Genomic DNA, 23829 nt, shown 5'->3' with positions numbered 1-23829 from the left:
GCAGTGTGGGACTTATCTCAGCGACACACACAGAGTAGAAGCACTTAAGGCCTGTTTTCCTGTGTGCAGGTCAGCATAGCCTGCTCCCCAAAACCCAGGAAATTATTGTCCAGCCAAGCAGAAAAGAGGAGTTGGATTTAGACACAGGCACCTTCTGTCTCAAACCATCTCCCCAAAGACAGGCCTAAATGAAGTAGACAACAAACTGTTTACGGCAGTATGAGGAAAGACACAGAGGAGGAAGGGAGATTTAGAGAGTGGTACCTCTCAAATCTGCTGTCAAGAGCTAGGGAAAAAAGAACATAACATCTGAGAGTCCTGTAGTCCACTGCAACTCAGAGCCTTCCCCTTACAGTACAGTACCAAGAGAGCTCCAGAGCCCAATACAGTATGAAACTGCATTTAAATGCACACCTAGGAAATGTTAATAATGTACATATCCCAACTTTTACATTGCTCATTTATGAACTTAAAATCTTATTAGAGCTTTTGAAATATTCAAAACTGTCATTCAGCCATTTGTGTTTTAGATTAACATTTTAACTAGAGTTAACAATGACTTTCTCCTATTTCAAGGTTGACTTACAAAATATGTATTATTTTATCCTTTCTATATTCAGATCTTCTGCAGTAGCATTTAGCTGGCAATTAATCTCTCTCTCTCGCTCTTTCTCATTCTTCTGTCTATCTATCTCTCTCTCACTCTCTCTCTCTGGTGAACAGACAGTAATTACTGAGTAGTGCTGATGGGACCATTAACATGGATCAGTTGTCAGTATAGACAATTTCTTGACCAATTAACTGCTCTGTGTGTGTGTGTGTGTGTGTGTGTGTGTGTGTGTGTGTGTGTGTGTGTGTGTGTGTGTGTGTGTGTGTGTGTGTGTGTGTGTGTGTGTGTGTGTGTGTGTGTGTGTGTGTGTGTGTGTGTGTGTATGTGTCCAAATGCACATGCTGAATGAATATTGGAGCAATATATTGGGTCTGGCATGACAGTGCTATCTATTAGTGTGGAACTGATATCAATTGTGTGGGAGTCACAGTGCTTCTGGTGTTGAGGAGTAATATCATATAATATGCAATCATGCTATTTGTGTGGGTGTCATTCATGAATTGGGTATTCTCAAGGAGACACATGCCTGTGTCTCATTTACAGGCGACATCTGCTGTAGCCGCCATATAATTCCAAAGGTTGATCATTTAGAGCCGTCAGACCCCATGCAAGGATGCACATACCTATCTATACACATGCGTGCACACATACACACACACACACACACACACACACACACACACACACACACACACACACACACACACACACACACACACACACACACACACACAAGGCATGTTGTGTCTGTCCTAACACGTGAGCAACACTCAACAGGACTGAACACTCAACACGTGACCAGATCCTCCAGTATCTACCTGGCTAAATTAGTGTGTTATTTACCACTCCACACTCTGCCTGCCTGACCATCATCCTCCCACCAATCAGCAAGCTGCATCCCTCTCCTCCTGACCCAACCAACCTTGAGCTTGTCGCCACAGTGATGGTGAGGATGGTCAGAGAGACAGGTGGCTCCATCCTCGAATCTGACTCGCTCTGTCTCTTCAGCCCCCCAATCTATCTCTCCCTCTATCTTTCTCTCTCTCTTTGTTACGCTCCATTTATATCTCATTAACATTGATTTTTACTCTAATTGAGTTTAATAAGAAAATAATCATAGCCTGTTGCTCCGTGTTCTTGTGATTCACAAGGTAATATTTTTATTCTATTGTTTGCTTTGTTCCGGCGTCAATTACTCTAGGATTAATCTGCTTGCCCTGCTTGAGACAACTACCTGATTGCAACGACAGGAATGTCTCCTTTTGTGACAACTTTTATTTGCTGTGGGAGCAACCAGGACTTTTTAAAAGAGACAGTATTAACCGCAGGGGTTCCAGGATTATTTCCAGCAACATCGCAAACAGTTTTTGTAACGGCAGATTTCCTCCTCTTCATCTGAAGAGGAGGTGTAGGGATCGGACCAAGACGCAGAGTGGAAAGTGTCCATGATTTATTAACAATAAACTGAACACTACACAAAACAAAATAACAAAAGCGAATCAAACCGAAAGACATCCCGTGTGGCACGAACACTGACACGAAATACAAACACCCACAAACACACACGTGAACCCCGGCTGCCTAAGTATGATTCTCAATCAGGGACAACGATTGACAGCTGCCTCTGATTGAGAATCATACCAGGCCGAACGCACAAAACCCCAACATAGAAAACAACACATAGACAACCCACCCAACTCACGCCCTGACCATACTAAATAAATACAAAACAAGAGAAAACAGGTCAGGAACGTGACATAACCCCCCCCCCTCAAGGTGCGAACTCTGGGTGCACCCCCTAAAACTCTAGGGGAGGGTCTGGGTGGGCGTCTGTCCGCGGTGGCGGCTCTGGCGCGGGACGTGGACCCCACCTTAACAATGTCTTTGTCTGCCTCTTTACTCGCCCCCGTGGCCTCCTCCTAACAACCACCCTCCATGTCAATCCCACTCTACCAAAGGGCAGCACCGGACTGAGGGGCAGCCCTTGGGTCTGACTCTCGGGCTCCCAACCGCGTCGCCGCGCTGCCTCCTCATACCAACGCCTCTCTGCCTTCGCTGCCTCCAACTCCGCCTTGGGACGGCGATATTCTCCTGGCTGAGCCCAGGGTCCCTTGCCGTCCAGGATCTCTTCCCAAGTCCAGGAGTCCTGGGTTTTTGGCCGCTGCTGCTGCTGCTGTTGCTGCCCTTTTCCACTCCGCTTGGTCCTTTGGTGGTGGGTGTTTCTGTAACGGCAGATAGACAACCCACCCAACTCACGCCCTGACCATACTAAATAAATACAAAACAAGAGAAAACAGGTCAGGAACGTGACAGTTTTACAGTCTGACGACAGGGTCTGGTAGTGCTCCAGTCCTCCCTGTCAGAATAAGCAAGAGGACTTGGAAAGCATACAGTATTAACTCCTGTGGAAATGGTACTATGGTTGTTGTGAGTAACCTAATTTATATCCCTCTAACTCCGCCTTCTAGTGCGTTTATACAAAATGTCATATTCTACCATTCTGATAGATTGGAGACTGTCAGAAAATGTGGTTGTAACATTAATCATTTTTTGTTAATCCATTGACTACCTCGAGGCAGATGCCCCAGGGGCAGAGTGGCCAACACTCATTGAATATGGTACTTTTAAACAATTGCACTGAAACACGGCTGTCTCTTATTGAAGCCTCCCCCCAGACTAGAGCTTTTCATATTCTATCAGAAAAGGGAAAAAGGGTGGGGGGGACATTTAACTTGGCAACTTTGGGTCTTTGAGCATCATGCTATACTGTTTTCCATGCTATATATGTTAGCCACCAGTGCTGGCTATAACCCTTTGTAGGCCACCAAAACACTGTCCCGTTTTCTGTACTGATTTCTATGAACAATTGTCTATTGGCCTTGAGAACTATGATAAAATAATTGTGTTGGGCGATTTTAATATTCATGTTGACAAAGAGACTAACTCCAAGGCCCCACTCCAAGGTCATTCTCTGGCCTTGGTTACTACCGAGGCATGTTGATGTTGCTATATCTGATCACCACTGTGTATTGTTTTACTACCTTGGTGACCATAGCACAGGGTAATACTGAATGCATTATTAAGTAACGCTATCTTACGTCTGAAGTTGAACTGAACTAAATGACTATCGCTCCTTAGCACTCATTTATGTCATCATGAAGGGTTTTGAGAGGCTAGTCAAGGATCATATTACCTCCACCTTACCTGTCACCCTAGACCCACTTCAATTTGCATACCGCCCCAATAGGTCCACAGACGATGCAATTGCCATCGCACTGCACACTTCCCTATCCCATCTGGACAAGAGGAATACTTATGTAAGAATGCTGTTCATTGACTATAGCTCAGCATTCAACACCATAGTACCCTCCAAGCTCATAATTAAGCTTGAGGACCTTTGTCTCAACCCCGCCCTGTGCAATTGGGTACTGGACATTCTGACGGGCCGCCTCCAGGTGGTGAAGGTAGGAAAACATTTCTCCACTTCGCTGATCCTCAACAATGGGGCCCCACAAGGGTGCGTGCTCAGCCCCCTCCTGTACTCCCTGTTCACCTATGACTGCATGGCCATGCACATCTCCAACTCCATCAAGTTTGCAAACAATACAACTGTATTAGGCTTGATCACCAACAACAACGAAACAGCCTACAGGGAGGTGAGGGCTCTCGGAGTGTGGTGTCAGGAAAACAACCTCTCACTCAACGTCAACAAAACAAAGGAGATCATCGTGGACTTCAGGAAACAGCAGAGGGAGCACCCCCCTATCCACATCGACGGAACAGCAGTGGAGAAGGTGGAAAGTTTTAAGTTCCCCGGCGTACACATCACGGACAAACTGAAATGTTCCACCCACACAGACAGTGTGGTGAAGAATGCGCAACAGTGCAAAAAATGTGGCTTGTCAGCTAAAACCCTTACAAACTATTACAGATGCACAATTGAGAGCATCCTGTTGGGCTGTATCACCGCCTGGCATGGCAACTGCACCGCCCACAACCGCAAGGCTCTTCAGAGGGTGGTGCGGTCTACACAACGCATCACCAGGACACCAAACTACCTGCCCTCCAGGACACCTAAAGCACCCGATGTCACAGGAAGGCCAAAAAGATCATCAAGGACAACAACCACCCGAGCCATTGCTTGTTCACCCCAGTACCATCCGGAAGGCGAGGTCAGTACAGGTGCATCAAAACTTGGACCGAGAGACTGAAAAACAGCTTCTATCTCAATGCCATCAGACTGTTAAACAGCCATCACTAACTCAGAGAGGCTGCTGCCTGCAGTACATACAAACTTGAAATCATTGTGCACTTTAATAAATGGATCACTAGTCACTTTAATAATGCCACTTTAACAATGTTTACATATCTTGCATTAATCATCTCATATGTATATACTGTACTTATACCATTTATTGCATCTTGCCTTTGCCGCTCTGTCATTGCTCACCCATATATTTATATGTATATGTTCTTATTCCATTCCTTTACTTAGATTTGTGTGTATTGTGAGATTACATGTTAGATATTGCTGCACTGTCGGAACTAAAAGCACAAGCAATTCACTACACTCACAATAACATCTGCTAACCATGTGCATTTGACCAATCTAATTTAATTTGATTTGAGTGAACGACTGCTTTAGCACTTTGGTTGGAACATGGAACATGGACGGCTTCTGGGATCAGAACTATTAGTAGGTAAATAGTTATCATAATTAGTAATATCCCGAACTTAATGAGAGACATAATTGATGTTAGATTCAAATTTTACTTAAGGCCCACTTTCAATTGACATATTGGAATCCTCCAGTTTTCCACCTTAAAAGCAATATTTAGTCATTAGCTGAAAATTGTTAACACCTCTAGGAATCCCTGTGGGACAAAAGCATGTAGGCTATGTACACAACTTGCTCAAACTATGTTTGATATTTTCATGTTTCGTCCCTCTTTCTTGGTCTTCTAACAGAGCCACAGATCTGGTGTAGAATACACACTGTGTGTGTGTAATTACATTAGGACGGGTATGAGATACCGTGATGAGGCCATGGAGGCCACGTGAGAGCCAGGCAGAGAGAGACAGAGACATAGAGAGAGACTGCACCACAGAATAGAACTGAGCTGTGTGCCAACTGTCGAGGGCCTGAGGACCACACAGGGGGAGGGAGGCAGCAGATTGATGGTGAACAAACAGCTGACACAGCTGACACAGTGATTCCATTACTACCCTACAGTGGATCAAAACATTCCCTCCGCCAACTGTAAACGATACTGCTCCTCTGGTGGCTGAGCTTATGGTGACACCAGGAGAGCAACACCACTACACAGAGAGAACCTACTCTCAACTAGCTGGGGGGGATGAGAAATCACTGCTACTGTGCTCTTGAACTATGTGGAGGAATTCATCAGACCCAAGAAGCATCACACTGACATACTGTACATATTAGGAAAATATGCAGCACTGTTCTGTAGCAGCAATAGTACAGAGAGTGGGAACAGTGTGGTACCTGACCTCGTATGAAGAGACAACAACAAACATACTATTCTTGATGGATGACTGAATTTCTCTCTCTCCTTCTCAATATTTTTCTCAATAATATTCTTTCTTCTCTGTCTCGCTCAGTCACTCCATCACTCTCTCTCTCTTACTCAATCCATCTCCTACTCTGTCTCTGTCTCTTTCTCTCTCCATATCTCCACCTCTCTATGTCTCTCTCTGTTCTCTCCTGTGTTTCCTCCTCTGTGTCTCTCCCCATCCCACTGACAGTATCTATGAGGCTGTGTAGACTGCAGTAACCTGCGGGGGATGAGGTTGTGCTGCCATTGTGTCATTCTACAGCAGTGTCTGGGAACTGATTAGAATAAGCTCTTAAATGACATCAGGAGCATGTCTCTGTCCCCTGCTCCCCATTCTCTCAGCTTTTATGTACCAGTCTCAAGGAGGCTCGGTGACTCAGAAATAACCTTTTCTCAGCCTTTCCAGAACATTTTGGTAGAGAGGAGAACAACTATTATGAGTTTACCTTCCTTTCACATAACAGGGAATTACTAGCCTTGATGTCAGGAAGCTATTTCACAGTGTGCTAAACATACAGTACATGCTCAACAAGCACACAACCACTCACAAAATATTGTCCAACAACATCAATGTTTAACCAAAGATGGTTAAAGTCTATAGAGGGCTGACTATCTTTAAAAGAACAGAGCGTTGACTGGTCAGACACACACACACACAAAACCAAACATACCTTTTAAGTCTGTGTACTGCATATTTTCTTTCTGAGTCTGGCTGTGTTACTGACTGCAGATTAAGTCTGTCTGGAAAGCTGAGGGATATCCAGTTCTTTAAACTCTCCTCCAGCTCTCTCATACCTTTACACTCCTCAGCCAATGATAACAGATCACTTATTTCCATTTACTCAGGAGCCTCTTGTTTGTTTGTTTAATTCTCTAACTTCTCTATCTCCTTTAACTTCCTACATGTCTTGTTTCTATGGAAATAGCTGCATGTATGCTCTCCTCTCTTACTATACAACTGTAAGTAGTCATGAAATCCCTATCAAGTCCTATACAGGAGTGAGTGACCTTCTCATATTCTCTGTACTGCACTAGGGATACGAGACTAGAGGAACACTCAGTGGTGGAAAAAGTTCCCAAAACTAAAGATACCTGAACAGAAAATGATTCAAGTAAAAGTTACCAAGTAAAATACTACTTAAGTAAAAGTATAAAAGTATTTGGATTTAAATATACTTAGAGATGCACTATGCAGAAATAGCCCTCCCATGTCCTGGTTGCAAAATTTCTAATAGTTTGTCTAATTTCAGTTCATGTGTGTAGTAGAGAATCATTGTTCCATCTAATCTGCTAATGGTTTTAAAATATTTTTGGGGGCCTATCCAGAATGTCGCTAGTTCGGCATGTCCGGAGTCACCGTTTTTTTGTCACAAATTAGAAGGAAAAAAAACGGTACTTTTTCGTGAAAATGGTTTCAAATACATTTTTGGTGCCTATTCAGAATGTCGCTAGTTCGGCATGTCCGGAGTCACCGTTTTTGGGTCACGAATATGGAAAAAATAATTTTTTTACTTTTTCGTGAAAATGGTTTTACAAAATCTGCTAATCATCTAATCTCCATCTAATCTAAACTTAACCACAGGAAGCACTTACACTAGTGCACTTACAGTAGAACAATCTACGGCTTCTGCGAATGACAGATCTATAACTGAAATTTCTATTTGAAAAGTTACATATGCAAAGCTCCTAAAGGCTCACCCAGAAAGACTCACAGCTGTAATCGCTGCCAAAGGTGATTCTAACATATATTTACTAAGTGGTGTGAATACTTATGTAAATTAGATATTTGCATTTCATTTTCAATAAATTTGCTAACATGTTTTCACTTCATCATTATTGGGTATTGTGTGTAGATGGGTGAGAGAAAAAAATCTATTTAATAATTTTGTTATTCAGGCTGTAACAACATCATTTGGAATAATTTAAGGAGTATGAATATATTCTGAAGGTACTATATACACTAAAGTATGAAAAGTAAAAGCTATAAATCATTTTAAATTCCTTATCTGTAACGATCGCCCTCTTCTTCTGACAAGGAATAGGAAAGATTGGACCAAACTGCAGCGAGGTACGTGTCCATGTTAAATTTATTACAACTGAACACTGAATACAAAATAACAAAAGTGAAAACAACAAAAATCGAAACAGTCCTATCAGGTGACGCAACCCAAAACAGGAAATAAACTACCCACAAACACAGGTGGGAACAGGCTACCTAAGTATGGTTCTCAATCAGAGACAACGATTGACAGCAGCCTCTGATTGGGAACCATACCAGGCCAAACACATAGATATACAAAACACAGAACAAAACATAGAATGAACAACATAGAATGCCCACCCCAACTCACGCCCTGACCAAACCAAAATAGAGACATTAAAAAGGACATAAAAAGGTCAGGACGTGACAATATCAAGCAAATGAGGCAGCACAATCATTTATTTTTTATTTTTGTTTTATTAACGGATTGCCAGGGGCACACTCCAACACATCATTTACTAACTAAGCATTTGTGTTTAGTGAGTCCGCCAGATCAGAGGCAGGAGTGATGATCACACATTACCGAGATAAGTGCGTGAATTTGATAATTTTCCAAGCCTGCTGCTAAGCATTCAAAATGTAACGAGTACTTTTGGGTGTCAGGGTAAATGTATGAGAGTAAAAGGTACATATATTATTTAAGAATGTAGTGGAGTGAAAGTACAACTTGTCAAAAATATAAATATAAATAGAAAAGTACAGATACCCCCAAAAAACAACTTAAGTAGTACTCCAGAGTATTTTTACTTAGTTATACACCTTTCAAACTAAAACATTTTTCCGACAACTTTAGCATTCCCAACACCTTTTTCGCAAATTTCTTTATATATGAAATATATATGAAAGGTTTTGCCGGTGGCAAAAACTCTATTTTTATTTCCGCCAAACCGACCTAGTTAATATTCCCATTGTAACGGCTGTCTAATTCCTCCTCCTCGGATGAGGAGAAGGAGTAGGGATCAGACCAAAATGCAGCGTGTTGTGAAGACATAACGAAATTTATTTAAACAAGACGAATACGAAAAACACTTGGAAAATACAAAACAACAAAACGACGTAGACAGACCTGAACATGTGAACTTACATAAACACGAAGAACGCACGAACAGGAACAGACTAACCAAACGAACGAAAACGAAACAGTCCCGTGTGGTGCCACAGACACAGGAACAATCACCCACAACAAACAGTGAGAACAGCCTACCTTAATATGGTTCTCAATCAGAGGAAACGTCAAACACCTGCCTCTAATTGAGAACCATATCAGGCAACACATTTAACCCAACATAGAAACACATAACATAGAATGCCCACCCCAACTCACACCCTGACCAACTAAACACATACAAAAACAAGGAAAACAGGTCAGGAACGTGACACCCATAAAGTTTTAACTACGGCTTAGTATTTAATGTAGCCTTGAAGTTGAGGCGGCATTGGCACTCCATACGCTCTTAAGTTCCTGATGGTTGCTAGGCAGCGCCCATTACTGCTATCCTCTTGGCAGATCTAAACTTTGTGATGCATGTCACTTCACCCATCTTTTCTCATAGCCGACCACATGCACTGTTTCTTAACCACAACTGGATAGATCCATAAAGAATAACTGTGGAAATAAATATCAGTTAATTACGAAAATATTAGAAGTAGGCTAATTGCAATTTAAGAGAACAAATCGTTGCTTACTGAAACTCACAAATTCATCCAATTGTTATACAGAACAAATATATAAAAGCAACATGCAACAATTTCAAAGATTTTACTGAGTTTATTTAAGGAAATCAGTCAATTGAAATAACTAAATTAGACACTAATTTATGGATTTCACATGACTGGGAATACAGACATGCATCTTTTGTTCACAGATACATTAAAAAAAGGTAGGGGCGTGGATCAGAAAACCAGTCAGTATTTGGTGTGACCACCATTTTCCTCACATAGCGCGACATCTCCTTTGCATAGAGCTGATCAGGCTGTTGATAGTGGCCTGTGGAATGGTGTCCCACTGCTCTTCAATGGGTGTGCAAAGTTGCTGTATATTGGCGGGAACTGGAAGACGCTGTCATACGCAACGATCCAGAGCATCCCAAATGTACTCAATGGGTGACATGGCCAGCATACTCATCAGACATGGAAGAACTGGGACATTTTCAGCTTCCAGAAATTGTGTACAGATCCTTGCGACACGGGCCGTACATTATCATGCTGAAACATGAGGTGATGGCGGTGGATGAATGGCATGTCAATGAGCCTCAGGATCTCGTCCCGTTATCTCTGTGCATTCAAATTGTCATGAATAAAATACAAATGTGTCCATTGTCCGTAGCTTATGCCACCACCACCATGGGGCACTCTGTTCACAACATTGCCATCAGCAAACCGCTTGCACACACAACACCATACACATGGTCTGTGGTTGTGAGGCTGGTTGGACGTACCACCAAATTCTCTAAAATGACATTGGCTTATGGTAGAGAAATTTACATTGAATTCTCTGGCAACAGGTCTGGTGGCCATCGGTTTGTCAACATGCAAATTTCACACTCCCTTAAAACTTGAGACATCTGTGTTATTTTGTTGTGTGACAAAACTGTGGTATTTTATTGTCCATAGCACAAGGGGCACCTGTGTAATGATCATGCTGTTTAATCAGCTTCTTGATATGCCACACCTGTCAGGTGGATCTTGGCAAAGGAGAAATGCTCACTAACAGGGATGTAAACAAATTTACACTCAACATTTGAGAGAGAAATAGGCTTTTTGTACATATGGAGAATTTCTTGGATCTTTTATTTCAGCTCATGAAACATTCGACCAACAAGTTACATGTTGTGCTTGTATTTTTGTTCAGTGTACAGTATAAGACATTTCATGTAATAGCCTACCAGTGCGTGATCAACTATTTCAGCACCGTGTTGCACACCGTTTTGAGAAAAGTTTGGGGTCTTGATAAATCCATCAATGTCAGATTTCTCTTTTCACTGAATCTCTGTTCGGATATTGGCTAACTACAATTAAGCTGTAAAAATGTTTGAGGTGAATGCTGCTCATGATCATCTTGTCTAGTTGTCTCATTTATTAGCATTGATCAGAAAATGTTGACAGCGTGGTGTGGCAGGTAGCCTAGTGGTTAGCTCCGCGACCCAAACCAAAAGGTTGCTTGAATCCCTTAGCTGACAGGGTAAAAATCTGTCATTCTGCCTCTGAACAAAGCAGTTAACCCAGTGTTCCTAGGCTGTCAATGTAAATTATAATTTGTGCTTAACTGACTTTCCTAGTTAAATAAATAAAAATGTTATCTAGCTTAACAAGTGGATTCATTTTCTCTTCACTCGCAGTCGCTTAGGCCCACTCCCGACCAAAAGCCAGTGACTTGTCCTAATCAATGAATGTTATTTTGTTTCACTGAATCACTGTCTGTATAGGCTATTTGGTTCATTGGTTTCTGACAGGGCAAATAAGTGGAGTTGTTAGGCTATAGCACATCTATTTTGTTGCTTATCTATCACTGATCAGAAACTTTTATAATTCAACAATGTAACCTGAATCAAGTGTAGGCCTATTATTTTGCTTCGTCGCGTATAGGAAACTATAAAAACCCACTGAGGTTGTGAAATATGAACATGAGACTCACATACATACTTTTGAAAATATAGATTGCTATAATTTTCTATCATGATGAAGATAGGCCTACTCTCAATGTAAGACGCTACGCCTGCTCCCGAACAAAGCAGAGTGAGGGTAGGAAAAAGATGAACGTGGATCAAGCATGGGTTTGCCTTGGGCTCTGTTTCAAAATACTTTTTTTATATGACAGCGGTTCCACACGTTGCTGTGACGCAAGTTGTGTGGGAAAAATATTTGTTGTATTTCATTTTGTTATATTTCAATGTATTCTTAGTCTAATATTAAATAGCCTATGTGTGTGTTGACTGGGGTCAGGGTAGCCTAAGTGTGTCTTGTCTGGTTAAGGAACAAAATAACTATTGATTTCATGTGCATGGCACAGCCATTTAGTATATAGGCTGCACAGACCAGCAAGGTTCCCTCTAAGCTGCATGCGGGCCAGTAGCAGTCGCACAGCTCCTCCGGGACTCCCGCTCAAAATAAATATCAGCCCACAGAGAGAAGCACAAGATTGAACTTCACTGAAATTTCTTGAGCAATGGTCACCAATTGGTCAAGCGCCATCGACTGGTCGATCTCCAAGGTATTCCAAGTCTATTGCCAAACATATCTGTAAAAAAAAAACAATAAAGCCTTGTATTCCAAAAAGTTGACAAAATAAATATTGCTTTTTGATGAAACAGGTCAATCACAGTGTTAAGTTCAACAGGTTACTATTGACTACTGGAAAACACATTGTCAAGATTCTGTCTTTCTTTTCCTTATGGACAGACAGACAGACAGATAGAAGAGTGCCGATCAATATGTGGGCTGTCAAACCTCAATAGGCACAATGCGTGTGTGAAAAGAGAATAAAGCTCCAACATTGCTGACACAACAAACAGAAGTCTGAATCACATTTACATTTTTTATCAATTGTTAACACGTTCGCTGAAACTACATCTCCGGTACTCAAAACTCTAAACACAAAACAGTTAGCCAATTTCCCCAAACCCCACAGTCATCTATTTTTTATTTATTTGCACCCGATTTAGCTGCACTGAGTGCCGAGTTGGCGAACTCTTGCCATTTTGCTTGATTTCATGTCTAAAAGTACAAACTCTGCTTTCCCGGTGGGCCCGGAAAGCAAATCAAGTGCATTATAGGCCTGCCGCAGGCCAATTGGATGTCTCAGATTACCATATACGAGGTAACGTAGCTGGCTTAAAAGCTACAGCAAAACTGATACTGTGAGATTTCAAAAAGATTAAAACCATGACTAGAGAGACACTGTAAACAAATACAGAAAATAGCTGCTGTTTTTATGAGTGAGTTTACGTCTTAAGTTGATACTCAGCCACTGTCAACACTTTGCATTCAACACTTTTATTGGCCTATAAATTGTGCTTTTTCCTATTTCCACACAGCGCTACATCAAGCACTGCAGCAGTAATGAATGAGTGGGAAAGTGTATCTATAGCCTTGCGTTGTTGTTATTATTAGGAATATTTCACTTTCTCTGTTTATAGGAGTAACAACATGAATTTGTGCATGAGGCAGAAATAATGTGGTGTGACTCGAGTTTCGCAATCAGCTGGAAGACAGTGTCCCTTTTTGGTCAGTGTGCAGGAAAGGGAGAGCGGAGGGATGTTGAAAGGTGAACCCTCAGTCTGCTGTGCTCTCCCTTCACTGAAACTGACCATCAAATGCAAGCACCATCAGCCCAATAAAGTAAAAAATAAAAAGCACATTATTTAAATGTATGCTCACTCAGCTGTGCTTCACAAGTAATACAACATGGATCAATTACCGGTGTGATCATGTAGCCTTCATCACATTTTGAAATATATATTTTCTAAATGGCCGAACAACAATGGGCAATTCAAGTATAGCCAATATGCAGTGATAATGTATTGGCTATAGCTTTGCGCAGAAAACTCATTGCTACAGTGTTGTTTTTAATTGGTTAATGTTGCATAAGCTTTACGTTTTTTAAGTAGATTTCGGCTTGCATTTTTACTCAAAGTGATCTTGACTCAGAAAAGGTTGGTGACCACTGTTCTGGAGTTTTCCTTGTTAACACTATCACAATTGTGATTGAATCAACGCAATATTAGCCACTTTTATTAATGCAACATACCAAAACAAAACAAACTATGCAAGAGATTTTGTTGTAGGCAGAACGCATCCAAGTAGGATTCTATTGCATTGACATGCACGACTCAGCCCGTACTCCAGACAGACCTGTGCAGCATAAATATTCAGAGCTGCAGTAGGCCTATATGCAAATAGACCATTGCCATATATGGATCTGTGTCATTTACTTTGAACTGGAATGTGTTTACAGCATGAGCGGTCGTCAGTAGATGTGCTTCTTTTGAGATCAAAGCGAGAGCTACATGTAGCCCTGTGTCCACATTTTGTTCATATCCTTTGCTAGTTAGTGAGTTATTAACCCAGTTATAGACAATTTGTAGTCCTCAATGGAGAGGTGACTGCTATCTACAAGAGCACAAAACATGTACATTACTAGATATCTTTGAAAAGCGAGTCAGGTAAAGAGCTTTTTTTGTCTTAAAGGGGCAGTGTTGTATTTTGAGACAGGCTTGAACAATCTAAGTAGCCAATAGGCTGAGGGTAGCATAATTGATCTGATTCTATGTAATAATGGAAAGGGAATAAAAGTGGATTTTATTTTGCAAAATGGTGTCTTGCATCAAACACCACAACAGCATTTTCAGTAACCTCCTCATCTGAAGGAGAAGTGGATAAACAGGTTAATGTCAAGCCATTGGCTTGGCTTGACAAGCGTAGGCTGAATGATAGAACAGCTATTTCCATGTAAATTGTTATGGTAGGCATTTTCTCCATTGTTTTTGATGGTATCCCACTCTGGTAGGCCTACATTATGATCAAATAGCCACAGTAGCCTACTTGGCCACTGTTAATACTGTAACTTAACGTGGGTACAGCCTCAGTGTTCACATTAAATGTGCGCTGGAAGTTGCACAGAATTTTCAAAACGTTCAAGTTTGTGCTAAGCAGACCTGAAATTTTCTCAGTGCGGGAAAAAGATTAGAGGGAACATTGCAGACCAGTAACATAAACTCAAAATACTCCATTCTATTATAATTATATATGTTTTTTTATAATAGTGTTTCTTAGGACCTGCCTACAGCAAATGAGTAATGCATTTCTTTGTGATAATGTATATTCAATGGATTTATTCAAATAGACTCATATCGGTCCACATCTACTCCCACTACTAAACTTGCCGGCATGTGCATGGGAGATGTGGTAAAAATGGGACTGTATGAATTGGGCTCTAAAAAACATTGCCATATTTATTTGTAAAGGATATTACTTCACACCACTGGGACAACTTAAATGCATTTGGGAGCTCCAGATCTCGACCAGCAGCAGGAATGGAATACATTGTCATCTGTCATCTACCCAGAGTCAGACTCACTCTGAGGGTGTCACGCCCTTACCATAGTAAGCTGTTTTTTCTCTTTGTTGGCTGAGGCGTGATAGTGTCTAGAGTGGGTCATCTAGGGCTTTTTTTATGTCTATGTTGGCCTGATATGGTTCCCAATTGTCACGTCCTGACCATAGTTCTTGTGTGTTTTGCTTGTTTAGTGTTGGTCAGGACGTGAGCTGGGTGGGAATTCTATGTTGTGTGTCTAGTTTGTCTGTTTCTATGTTCAGCCTAATATGGTTCTCAATCAGAGGCAGCTGTCTATCGTTGTCCCTGATTGAGAATAATATATAGGTGGCTTGTTTTGTGTTGGGGATTTGTGGGTAATTGTCTATGTCTAACGTCAGTAGCTTATGTATGCACTTTCGTTTTATAGCTTCACGGTCGTATGTTTGTTCTTTTGTTTAGTGTGTATAGTGTTCGTTTCGTTTTCGTCTTCTAGTGTCTAATAAAAGAAGATGTATTCATATCACGCTGCGTCTTGGTCCACTCATTCACCAGAAGACGATCGTGACACCAATCAGAGACAGCTGTTTTTCGTTGTCGCTGATTGGGGATCATATTTAGGTAGCCATTTCCCTTTTGTATTTGTGGGATCTTGTCTATGTTTAGTTGCCTGTCTGCACTATTTGTATAGCTTCACGTTTCGTTCGTTGATTTTGTTGTTTTGTTCAGTGTTTCATTCATTAAAAGAGAATGTACGCATACCACGCTGTGCCTTGGTCTCACTCATACAACGATCGTGACAGAGGGGGATTAACCAAGCATGACATGGGCATGGAGACAGACTTCAGAGTTAGTCCAGCCCAGTGTCTCCAGAACTCTATGAAAACCCTGCTTAATTAATGCTTAATTAATGATTCATTGCATATGAGAGAGAGAGAGCGAGAGAGCGAATCCTCTGTGTACAACATAAATCACCAAATAATACTTGCTGAGCAGAATTAGGACGATACCCGCTAATGATCAAAATCCAGAAAATAAGCATTAACTTTTACAACCACCTAAAAAGAAGCGATTCGCAAACCTTCCATAACAAAGCCTTCACATACAGAGATTAACCTAGGGAAGAGTCCCCTCAGCAAGCTGATCCTGAGGCTCTGTTCACAAACACAAACAGACCCCACAGAGCCCCAGGAAAGCAACACAATTAGACCCAACCAGATCATGAGAAAGAAAATCTCTTTCCAACTATTTTGCAATCTATATGGCACAGCTGTCAATTTGTTGGCCCTTAAATGAAACTGGTAAATATTTTTATTTATCACAATTCTCCTTAACCAATTTTGGTCTTTAATGCAGAGCTGACAGACAAGTTCCTTACTTTATACATTTCTTTTTTAAATTCGTTTGTATATTTGAGTTTAATCACAATATTTGTTGTATTATTTTGTTTTGTCTTTTCTGGTGGATTAAACTGAAATTGCAACCAACTTTCTATGGCTTGTTTAAAAAATACCGATATTTTTGGGTTTATTTCGTTTTCAAATAATAAAGGGAAAATGGCCATTCTTGAACATGGGGTGAGACATTCGTACTAATTTGTAAATAAAGCCAGTTTGTTATTTAGAATAATTTATTTCAGTTTTTAGAGGGAGAAAAATCAAAAGCCCACGTGCCTATTTTTCGAAAAATGTCAGTCCACATGCCAAGTGTAATTCCCGCATTGTATTTACCCAAGTTCTCTCTTAACACCAGGACCATCGATGCAGGACTCTAGTGCCAGAGAAGAGAGACTCTCAGACTGAAAAAGCCTCCATTAATTTACAAAAAGATAGTCAATTTATGCCACAGTTTAGACTACAGATAGATCAGTGTTCTAACTCCCCCTTGTGATAGTGTGGTGCCACCATCTACCACTAACGGTCACGGCATAAGTTCACAACTTTTAAAGGAAGAACCCCTGTATATAATTACTTGACACATTGGAAAGAAAACCAAAAAACTGACCAAACTGGAATGCTATTTGGAAACTGAGCTGCACTTCTCTCAGATTACATAGACCCACAAAGAATTACAAAACAAATACAATTTTGATAAACTCCCATATCCATTAGGTGAAATACCACAGTGTGCCATCACAGCAGAAAGATTTGTGAACTGTTGCCACAAGAAAAAGGCAACCAGTGAAGAACAAACACATTGTAAATACAACCCATATTTATGTTTATTTATTCTCCCTTTTGTACTTCAACTATTTTCACATTGTTACAACACTGTACATAGCCATAATATAACATTTGACATGTCTTTATTCTTTTGAAAGTTTTGTGAGTGTGATCTTTACTGTTCATTTCTGATTGTTAATTTCACTTTTGTTTATTATCTATTTCACTTGATTTGGCAACGTAAACATGTTTCCCATGCCAATAAAGCCCTTTTAATTGAATTGATAGAGACAGATAGAGAGAAGGACAGAGACAGAGCGAGAGTGAGGGGGGATGCTGTGATTACAGCCTGTATAGAGGAGGAATGATTGGAATGAGGACATAGTCCAGTGAGTCCAATATCACACAGAGACCTCTGTTCTGTGTGTGTGTACTGTACACGTTCTACTATACTTGTGAGTACCAAATGTGTGTGTGTGTGTGTGTGTGTGTGTGTACAGGTTTTACTATACTAGTGAGTACCAAAAGTCACCACGAGGATAGGAAACCAACAGCAATTCTGAGAAGTGCCGGTCCTCACTTGTAAAATACTATTTTTGCCATAGGGGTTAGGTTTAGGGTTAGAATTAGGGTTAGAGCTCTGAGTTGGCAGCGCACTACATTGCTGCCTGCCATAAAATGAGGGACAGTGTCTGACAGACCAAACAACCTGCACATGTCCTCTATGTTATTGTTATTGTCCATTGTATGATTATGTTTACTCTTGATTGTTGTTCTTACTGATTTCCCGTTTACAATCTTAATTATATATTTTTTAATTATGTTAATATAAATGTATCACTTAATCTACATTTGACAATATGTGACAATATGTGTCTCATCAGGAAACTAGGCGTATGTCTCACATCACTACTTTTGAATGTAAACACATTTTTTTTTTAATCTAAGTATGTTTTTGGGCAGAAATGCCTTCTGGAACATGTAAACGTTTATGAACCTTAATAACAAACAGGTATTCCATATACACTGCTCCAAAAAATAAAGGGAACACTTAAACAACACAATGTAACTCCAAGTCAATCACACTTCTGTGAAATCAAACTGTCCACTTGGGAAGCAACACTGATTGACAATACATTTCACATGCTGTTGTGCAAATGGAATAGACAAAAGGTGGAAATTATAGGCAATTAGCAGAACCACCAATAAAGGAGTGGTTCTGCAGGTGGTGACCACAGACCACTTCTCAGTTCCTATGCTTCCTGGCTGATGTTTTGGTCACTTTTGAATGCTGGCGGTGCTTTCACTCTAGTGGTAGCATGAGACGGAGTCTACAACCCACACAAGTGGCTCAGGTAGTGCAGCTCATCCAGGATGGCACATCAATGCGAGCTGTGGCAAGAAGGTTTGCTGTGTCTGTCAGCGTAGTGTCCAGAGCATGGAGGCGCTACCAGGAGACAGGCCAATACATCAGGAGACGTGGAGGAGGCCGTAGGAGGGCAACAACCCAGCAGCAGGACCGGTACCTCCGCCTTTGTGCAAGGAGGAGCACTGCCAGAGGCCTGCAAAATTACCTCCAGCAGGCCACAAATGTGCCCGGGATTAGCTGGAAATGCTGTAATTATGACCAGATACCACAGAATTAGGTAAAGAGTGCTTCATCGCTGAAGCCACTTTATGTGGGTGTGTGTGTATATGTCTGTGTGTGAATGTTTGAGAAAAGTCCTGGTTATCAATCCATGACTCATTTCCAAATTCTGAATATATTTGTGCAGTAAATTGGTATAGCAGACCAAGGAGGAGAGAGAATGTAACTATATGCCATCCTTGTAGCTATGTTTTTTCTGGATCTACTGTGACTAACAGTACAACAGCCATCCCAGCACCAAGCCTACAACGGCAACAGGTCATGTACATAAGCAACTAGTAACAACCATGAACAGCACCTTTCAATGTAAAACTCAAAACCCACACACAGTTCTTTAAACCACTGATACATGACCATCAAACACAGACAACTAGACAGGCAAACAGCCCCTTACACAAACTCATGCAGGTGGACGCAGTCACACTCCTTTTTCGAAATCTAAATTTAACTGAAGTGAAATGGCAGCCTTTAATGGGTGCATGATTGCCAGTGGGGACTGAGATTGGCAAATCAGTGTTTATGTGTTTATGTGTGTGTGCATGCGTGCTTGTGTGTGTGTCTGTGTGGGCGATCTTTTGTGTGTGCGTGCATGTCTGAGTGTGTAGCTGGGAAGAGCAGAGGAGGGAGATGTAAATGTCAAGTGTTGTGCTTGGCTGTGTCTTATTTGAACCCACCTGGGCCTGCTGGCTCCCTCCGCTCCTGTCTCTTTCTCAAAGCAATGCTAACCCCAGAGGCACTAGGCTAAACTAGATTCTCACAGTCTCTTTATGACTCTTTTGTCACAAAGCTCCAACTTCTGACAGATAGTGTCAAGTCACCAATGAGAGAATATGATACAATTTTCACTTAGATTCTGCTAGAAATATGCACAGTCTAGATCTGGCATCAAATTCTGCAGCTGAAACCTAAACACATCTGCTGTGAATTTCCTCTCATTTTATGTTTCAGCCATTTTGTTGTACATAAACGGATAAGCATCAGCTGATGGAATTAAAATGTTGGTGTTTCTTTCTGCTGTGGCAGGGTACTCACCATGTAGGAATTGATGGCCTCTCTGTCCAGCTCTTGGCTAACAGACACCTCTCCAGTCAGCCTGTTGATGGTGAACACCCCCTTTGGGTCCTGATCTGCACCCGACCCAGTCATATGGAAGATGTGGTCATCCTCCATGCCTGACGACATCACCTGGAGCAACACACAATAAAGTACAACAAATTGTCATTAGCAAACTGTCAATGCTAAACGATAACTGACTGTATTTCTCCAACTAAAAATATGGATTGTGTATTCATTACATACGTATTCAAATAAGGCAAAATCTTCCAAGCAAATGTCCCATTGACGTCAAAACATGACATATTGAGATGAGAATATGGTTTGGCCAGATGTCTAATCAGATGTGTACTCACAATAAGCTAGCAAAGGCATCAACATCCACAGGTCCCAGCAGGAGAAGGCAGGTTAGAGGAAAAAGAGATCAGAACATGTTAGATTCACATGGTACTGCACACTCACATGCTCATACAAGGCTGCACATGTCAAACCAGTCTGCTTACAGACTGGTCCCAGATCTGTGTGTGCTGTATAACCAAATCCTATCGTTGTTGTGATGCCAAACACCAAAGAAGATGGCAAGATGGCACAAACATATCTGGGACCAGGCCACAATGTCCATACTACAGGACTATATAGTATATATACTATACAATACTATATACATGTAACTGACAAAATAATGGAACAACTTGAGTAAATGAGGGATACAAAGTTTATTTAAAGCAGGTGCTTCCATACAAGTGTGGGTCTCGAGTTAATTATGCATTTAACATCTCATCATGCTTAGGGTTATGTATAAAAATCCTGGGTAGTGTCACGACTCCGACCGAGGCAGGCTCTCCTTCCCGTTCGGGTGGCGCTCGGCGGTCGTCGTCATCGGCCTATTAGCTGCCACTGATCTTTTTCTCCCCCTCCTTATGTGTTTATTGGTTACACCTGTTTTGTATTTGTTTGTAATTAGTTGGGCTTATCAGTCAGCCGGCCCGCCCGTTTCTTTGTGCAGGATTGTTAGTTTGTTAGCGTGGTGTTTGTTTCGGACTATACGTGTTTGTGTATGTTCGAGTTTGTTACTGGACTGTTTTCGTTCCCCGTGTCTGGGGCAGTTCACGGAGAGCACCCAGTGTATAGTAGGGTGGCCGAAGTTCTCCGTGTTTCATTAAAGGAACATTTGTTATTGCATCCTCTGTTTCCTGCGCCTGACTTCGCACTCCGACACCCAGTCCTTACAGGTAGGCCATTATTTTGGATACCATGGCTATGCCCCCATAGGATAACAATGCCCCCATCCACAGTGCAAGAGTGGTCACTGAATGGTTTAATGAGCATTAAAACGATGTCAGCCATATGCCACTTGAACACTTATGGGAGGCCTGGAGAGGCACCTGAAACGGTGTTTTCCACCACCATCAACAAAATACCAAATTTATTGAGGAAGAATGGTGTCACATCCCTCCAATAGAGTTCCAGACACTTGGCCATGCTGCTGCTCCAGTATCAACTGTTCTGCCTGCGGCTATGGAACACTGACCTGTTCACCGGACGTGCTACCTGTCCCAGACCTGCTGTTTTCAACTCTCTAGAGACAGCAGGAGCGGTAGAGATACTCTTAATGAAAAGCCAACTGACATTTACTCCTGAGGTGCTGACTTGCTGCACCCTCGACAACTACTGTGATTATTATTATTTGACCATGCTGGTCATTTATGAACATTTGAACATCTTGGCCATGTTCTGTTATAATCTCCACCCGGCACAGCCAGAAGAGGACTGGCCACCCCTCATGGCCTGGTTCCTCTCTAGGTTTCTTCCTAGGTTTTGGCCTTTCTAGGGAGTTTTTCCTAGCCACCGTGCTTCTACACCTGCATTGCTTGTTGTTTTGGGGTTTTAGGCTGGGTTTCTGTACAGGACTTTGATATATCAGCTGATGTAAGAACGGCTATTTAAATACATTTGATTTGATTTGATTTGTAGAATCTATGTCAAGGTGTATTGAAGCTGTTCTAACTCGTGGTGGCCCAATGCCCTATTAAAACCTCCTCGAGTTGATTTTAGCGACCCCGCTGAAATCTAATTAGCGTAATAAAAACGTTACCATCAAAATCTGTCAGTTTAAACTAGAGATATCATTTTCTTGCAGTGGATGCATCTCAATCCACCACATCTGCGGTAAAAGATGACAGCGCTAGAGCGATGTTTGTCAGACCATCAGACATTCCGGAAATCGGTCTTTTCACAACATCGTCTGTAGCGTCCGAATGGTTTGGCCTACAAACTATGACCCCTCTATGGAAAATGAGACTCTCACAATGGTGTTCTCGGTTTTGCTCTACAACCCCCCACAAGCATTTTGGAATATGTCTGAAGTTGATGCAGCCGATCTGACAATTTTTGTCTGTAGCGTCAGAACAGTTTGGGCTACACACTAATATGACCTCTGTGGAAAGGTGAGACTCTCATGAACACGTACATGTCAGTTGTTCCATGTAGTGAATCTGTTATTCAAATGTGTTTGTATGGGCTAATAGCAGTAAAGCCAAATTAAACATTTTAGCAAATCATTTTTTTTACATTTCTTTTTTATACTTCAAGGGGAGTTACAGTACATGTACATATATTAATTTAAAATACATTTACACTGTGTCCTTCAAACCACAAGGAAAACAATGGGTGGTTAACTAATTTCAAACACAGATTAATGTTCTGCCGATTGACATTTTTCCCAAAATATTGTTGATTTCCTTTATCCCATAGATGCTGTACAATAGAACATGTGTTTTGAGGACAGAGTTACCATTTTAAAATAATTTTGAGAGTCCATGATGTGTCACGTTCCTGACCTTATTTCCTTTGTTTAGTCTTTGTTTAGTTGGTCAGGACGTGAGCTGGGTGGGTGTAGTCCATGTTATGTGTTTCTTTGTTTAGGTTTGTCTTATTGGCCTGATATGGTTCTCAATCAGAGGCAGGTGTTTTACGTTGTCTCTGATTGGGAACAATATTAACCTGTTTGGGCTGCAGGGGCAGTTTTGAGTAGCCGGATAAAAGGTGCCCATTTCAAACGGCCTCGTACTCAATTCTTGCTCGTACAATATGCATATTATTATTACTATTGGATAGAAAACACTCTCTAGTTTCTAAAACCGTTTGAATTATATCTGTGAGTAAAACAGAACTTATTTTGCAGCAAACCTCCTGACAGGAAGTGGAAAATCTGAAATCGATGCTCTGTTCTAGGGCCTGCCTATAAATGTCCTCGATATATATCAGTATACATGCACTTCATACGTCTTCCACTAGATGTCGACAGACAGTGAGAGAAGAAATGGAGTGTGTAACTTGATCTGGGGTCGAACAAAAGCTCTTTGTATGACGTGTCACCAGTTTCCTGTTTTCTGGAGAGTGCGTGAAGGGACCTGGTTTTGCCTTCTGTACAGCTGTCGTTATATACGACTAATATCTCCGGCTTTGATTTTATTTGATACATGTGACAATATCATCGTAAAGTATGTTTTTTCAATATAGTTTTATTAGATTATTGACATTTTTTCGGGACGTTAGGCGTGTTGCGTTGTGTGCCTTTGTTCAGGAAGGAGAGCTTCGCGCCACTTTGCTAGCTTTCCGTGCTAATTGACTGGAGAAGAGGACATTCTAAATCCAAACAACGATTGTTCCCGACAAAGGACCCCTTGTACAACATTCTGATGAAAGA

General features: G+C 41.3%; 1 protein-coding gene across 1 annotated transcript in view; it reads right to left on the bottom strand.

Moving 5' to 3' along the window:
* The window catches only part of LOC129867601 (cadherin-13-like), a 141620-nt gene extending 121374 nt beyond the window's left edge, over window positions 1–20246 (bottom strand). Inside the window, exon 1 of the mRNA XM_055941107.1 lies at window positions 20100–20246. Coding sequence (XP_055797082.1) covers window positions 20100–20237 — 138 coding nt within the window. The 5' untranslated portion in view covers window positions 20238–20246. The remainder of the gene's footprint in view (window positions 1–20099) is intronic.
* Between the last annotated feature and the right edge of the window lie 3583 nt (window positions 20247–23829).

This window comes from Salvelinus fontinalis, chromosome 12 (assembly GCF_029448725.1).
Source record: "Salvelinus fontinalis isolate EN_2023a chromosome 12, ASM2944872v1, whole genome shotgun sequence".
Classification (NCBI taxonomy): domain Eukaryota; kingdom Metazoa; phylum Chordata; class Actinopteri; order Salmoniformes; family Salmonidae; genus Salvelinus; species Salvelinus fontinalis.
The sequence above is the reverse complement of the archived record's forward strand: the minus strand, read 5'-3'. Positions and strand labels throughout refer to the sequence as shown.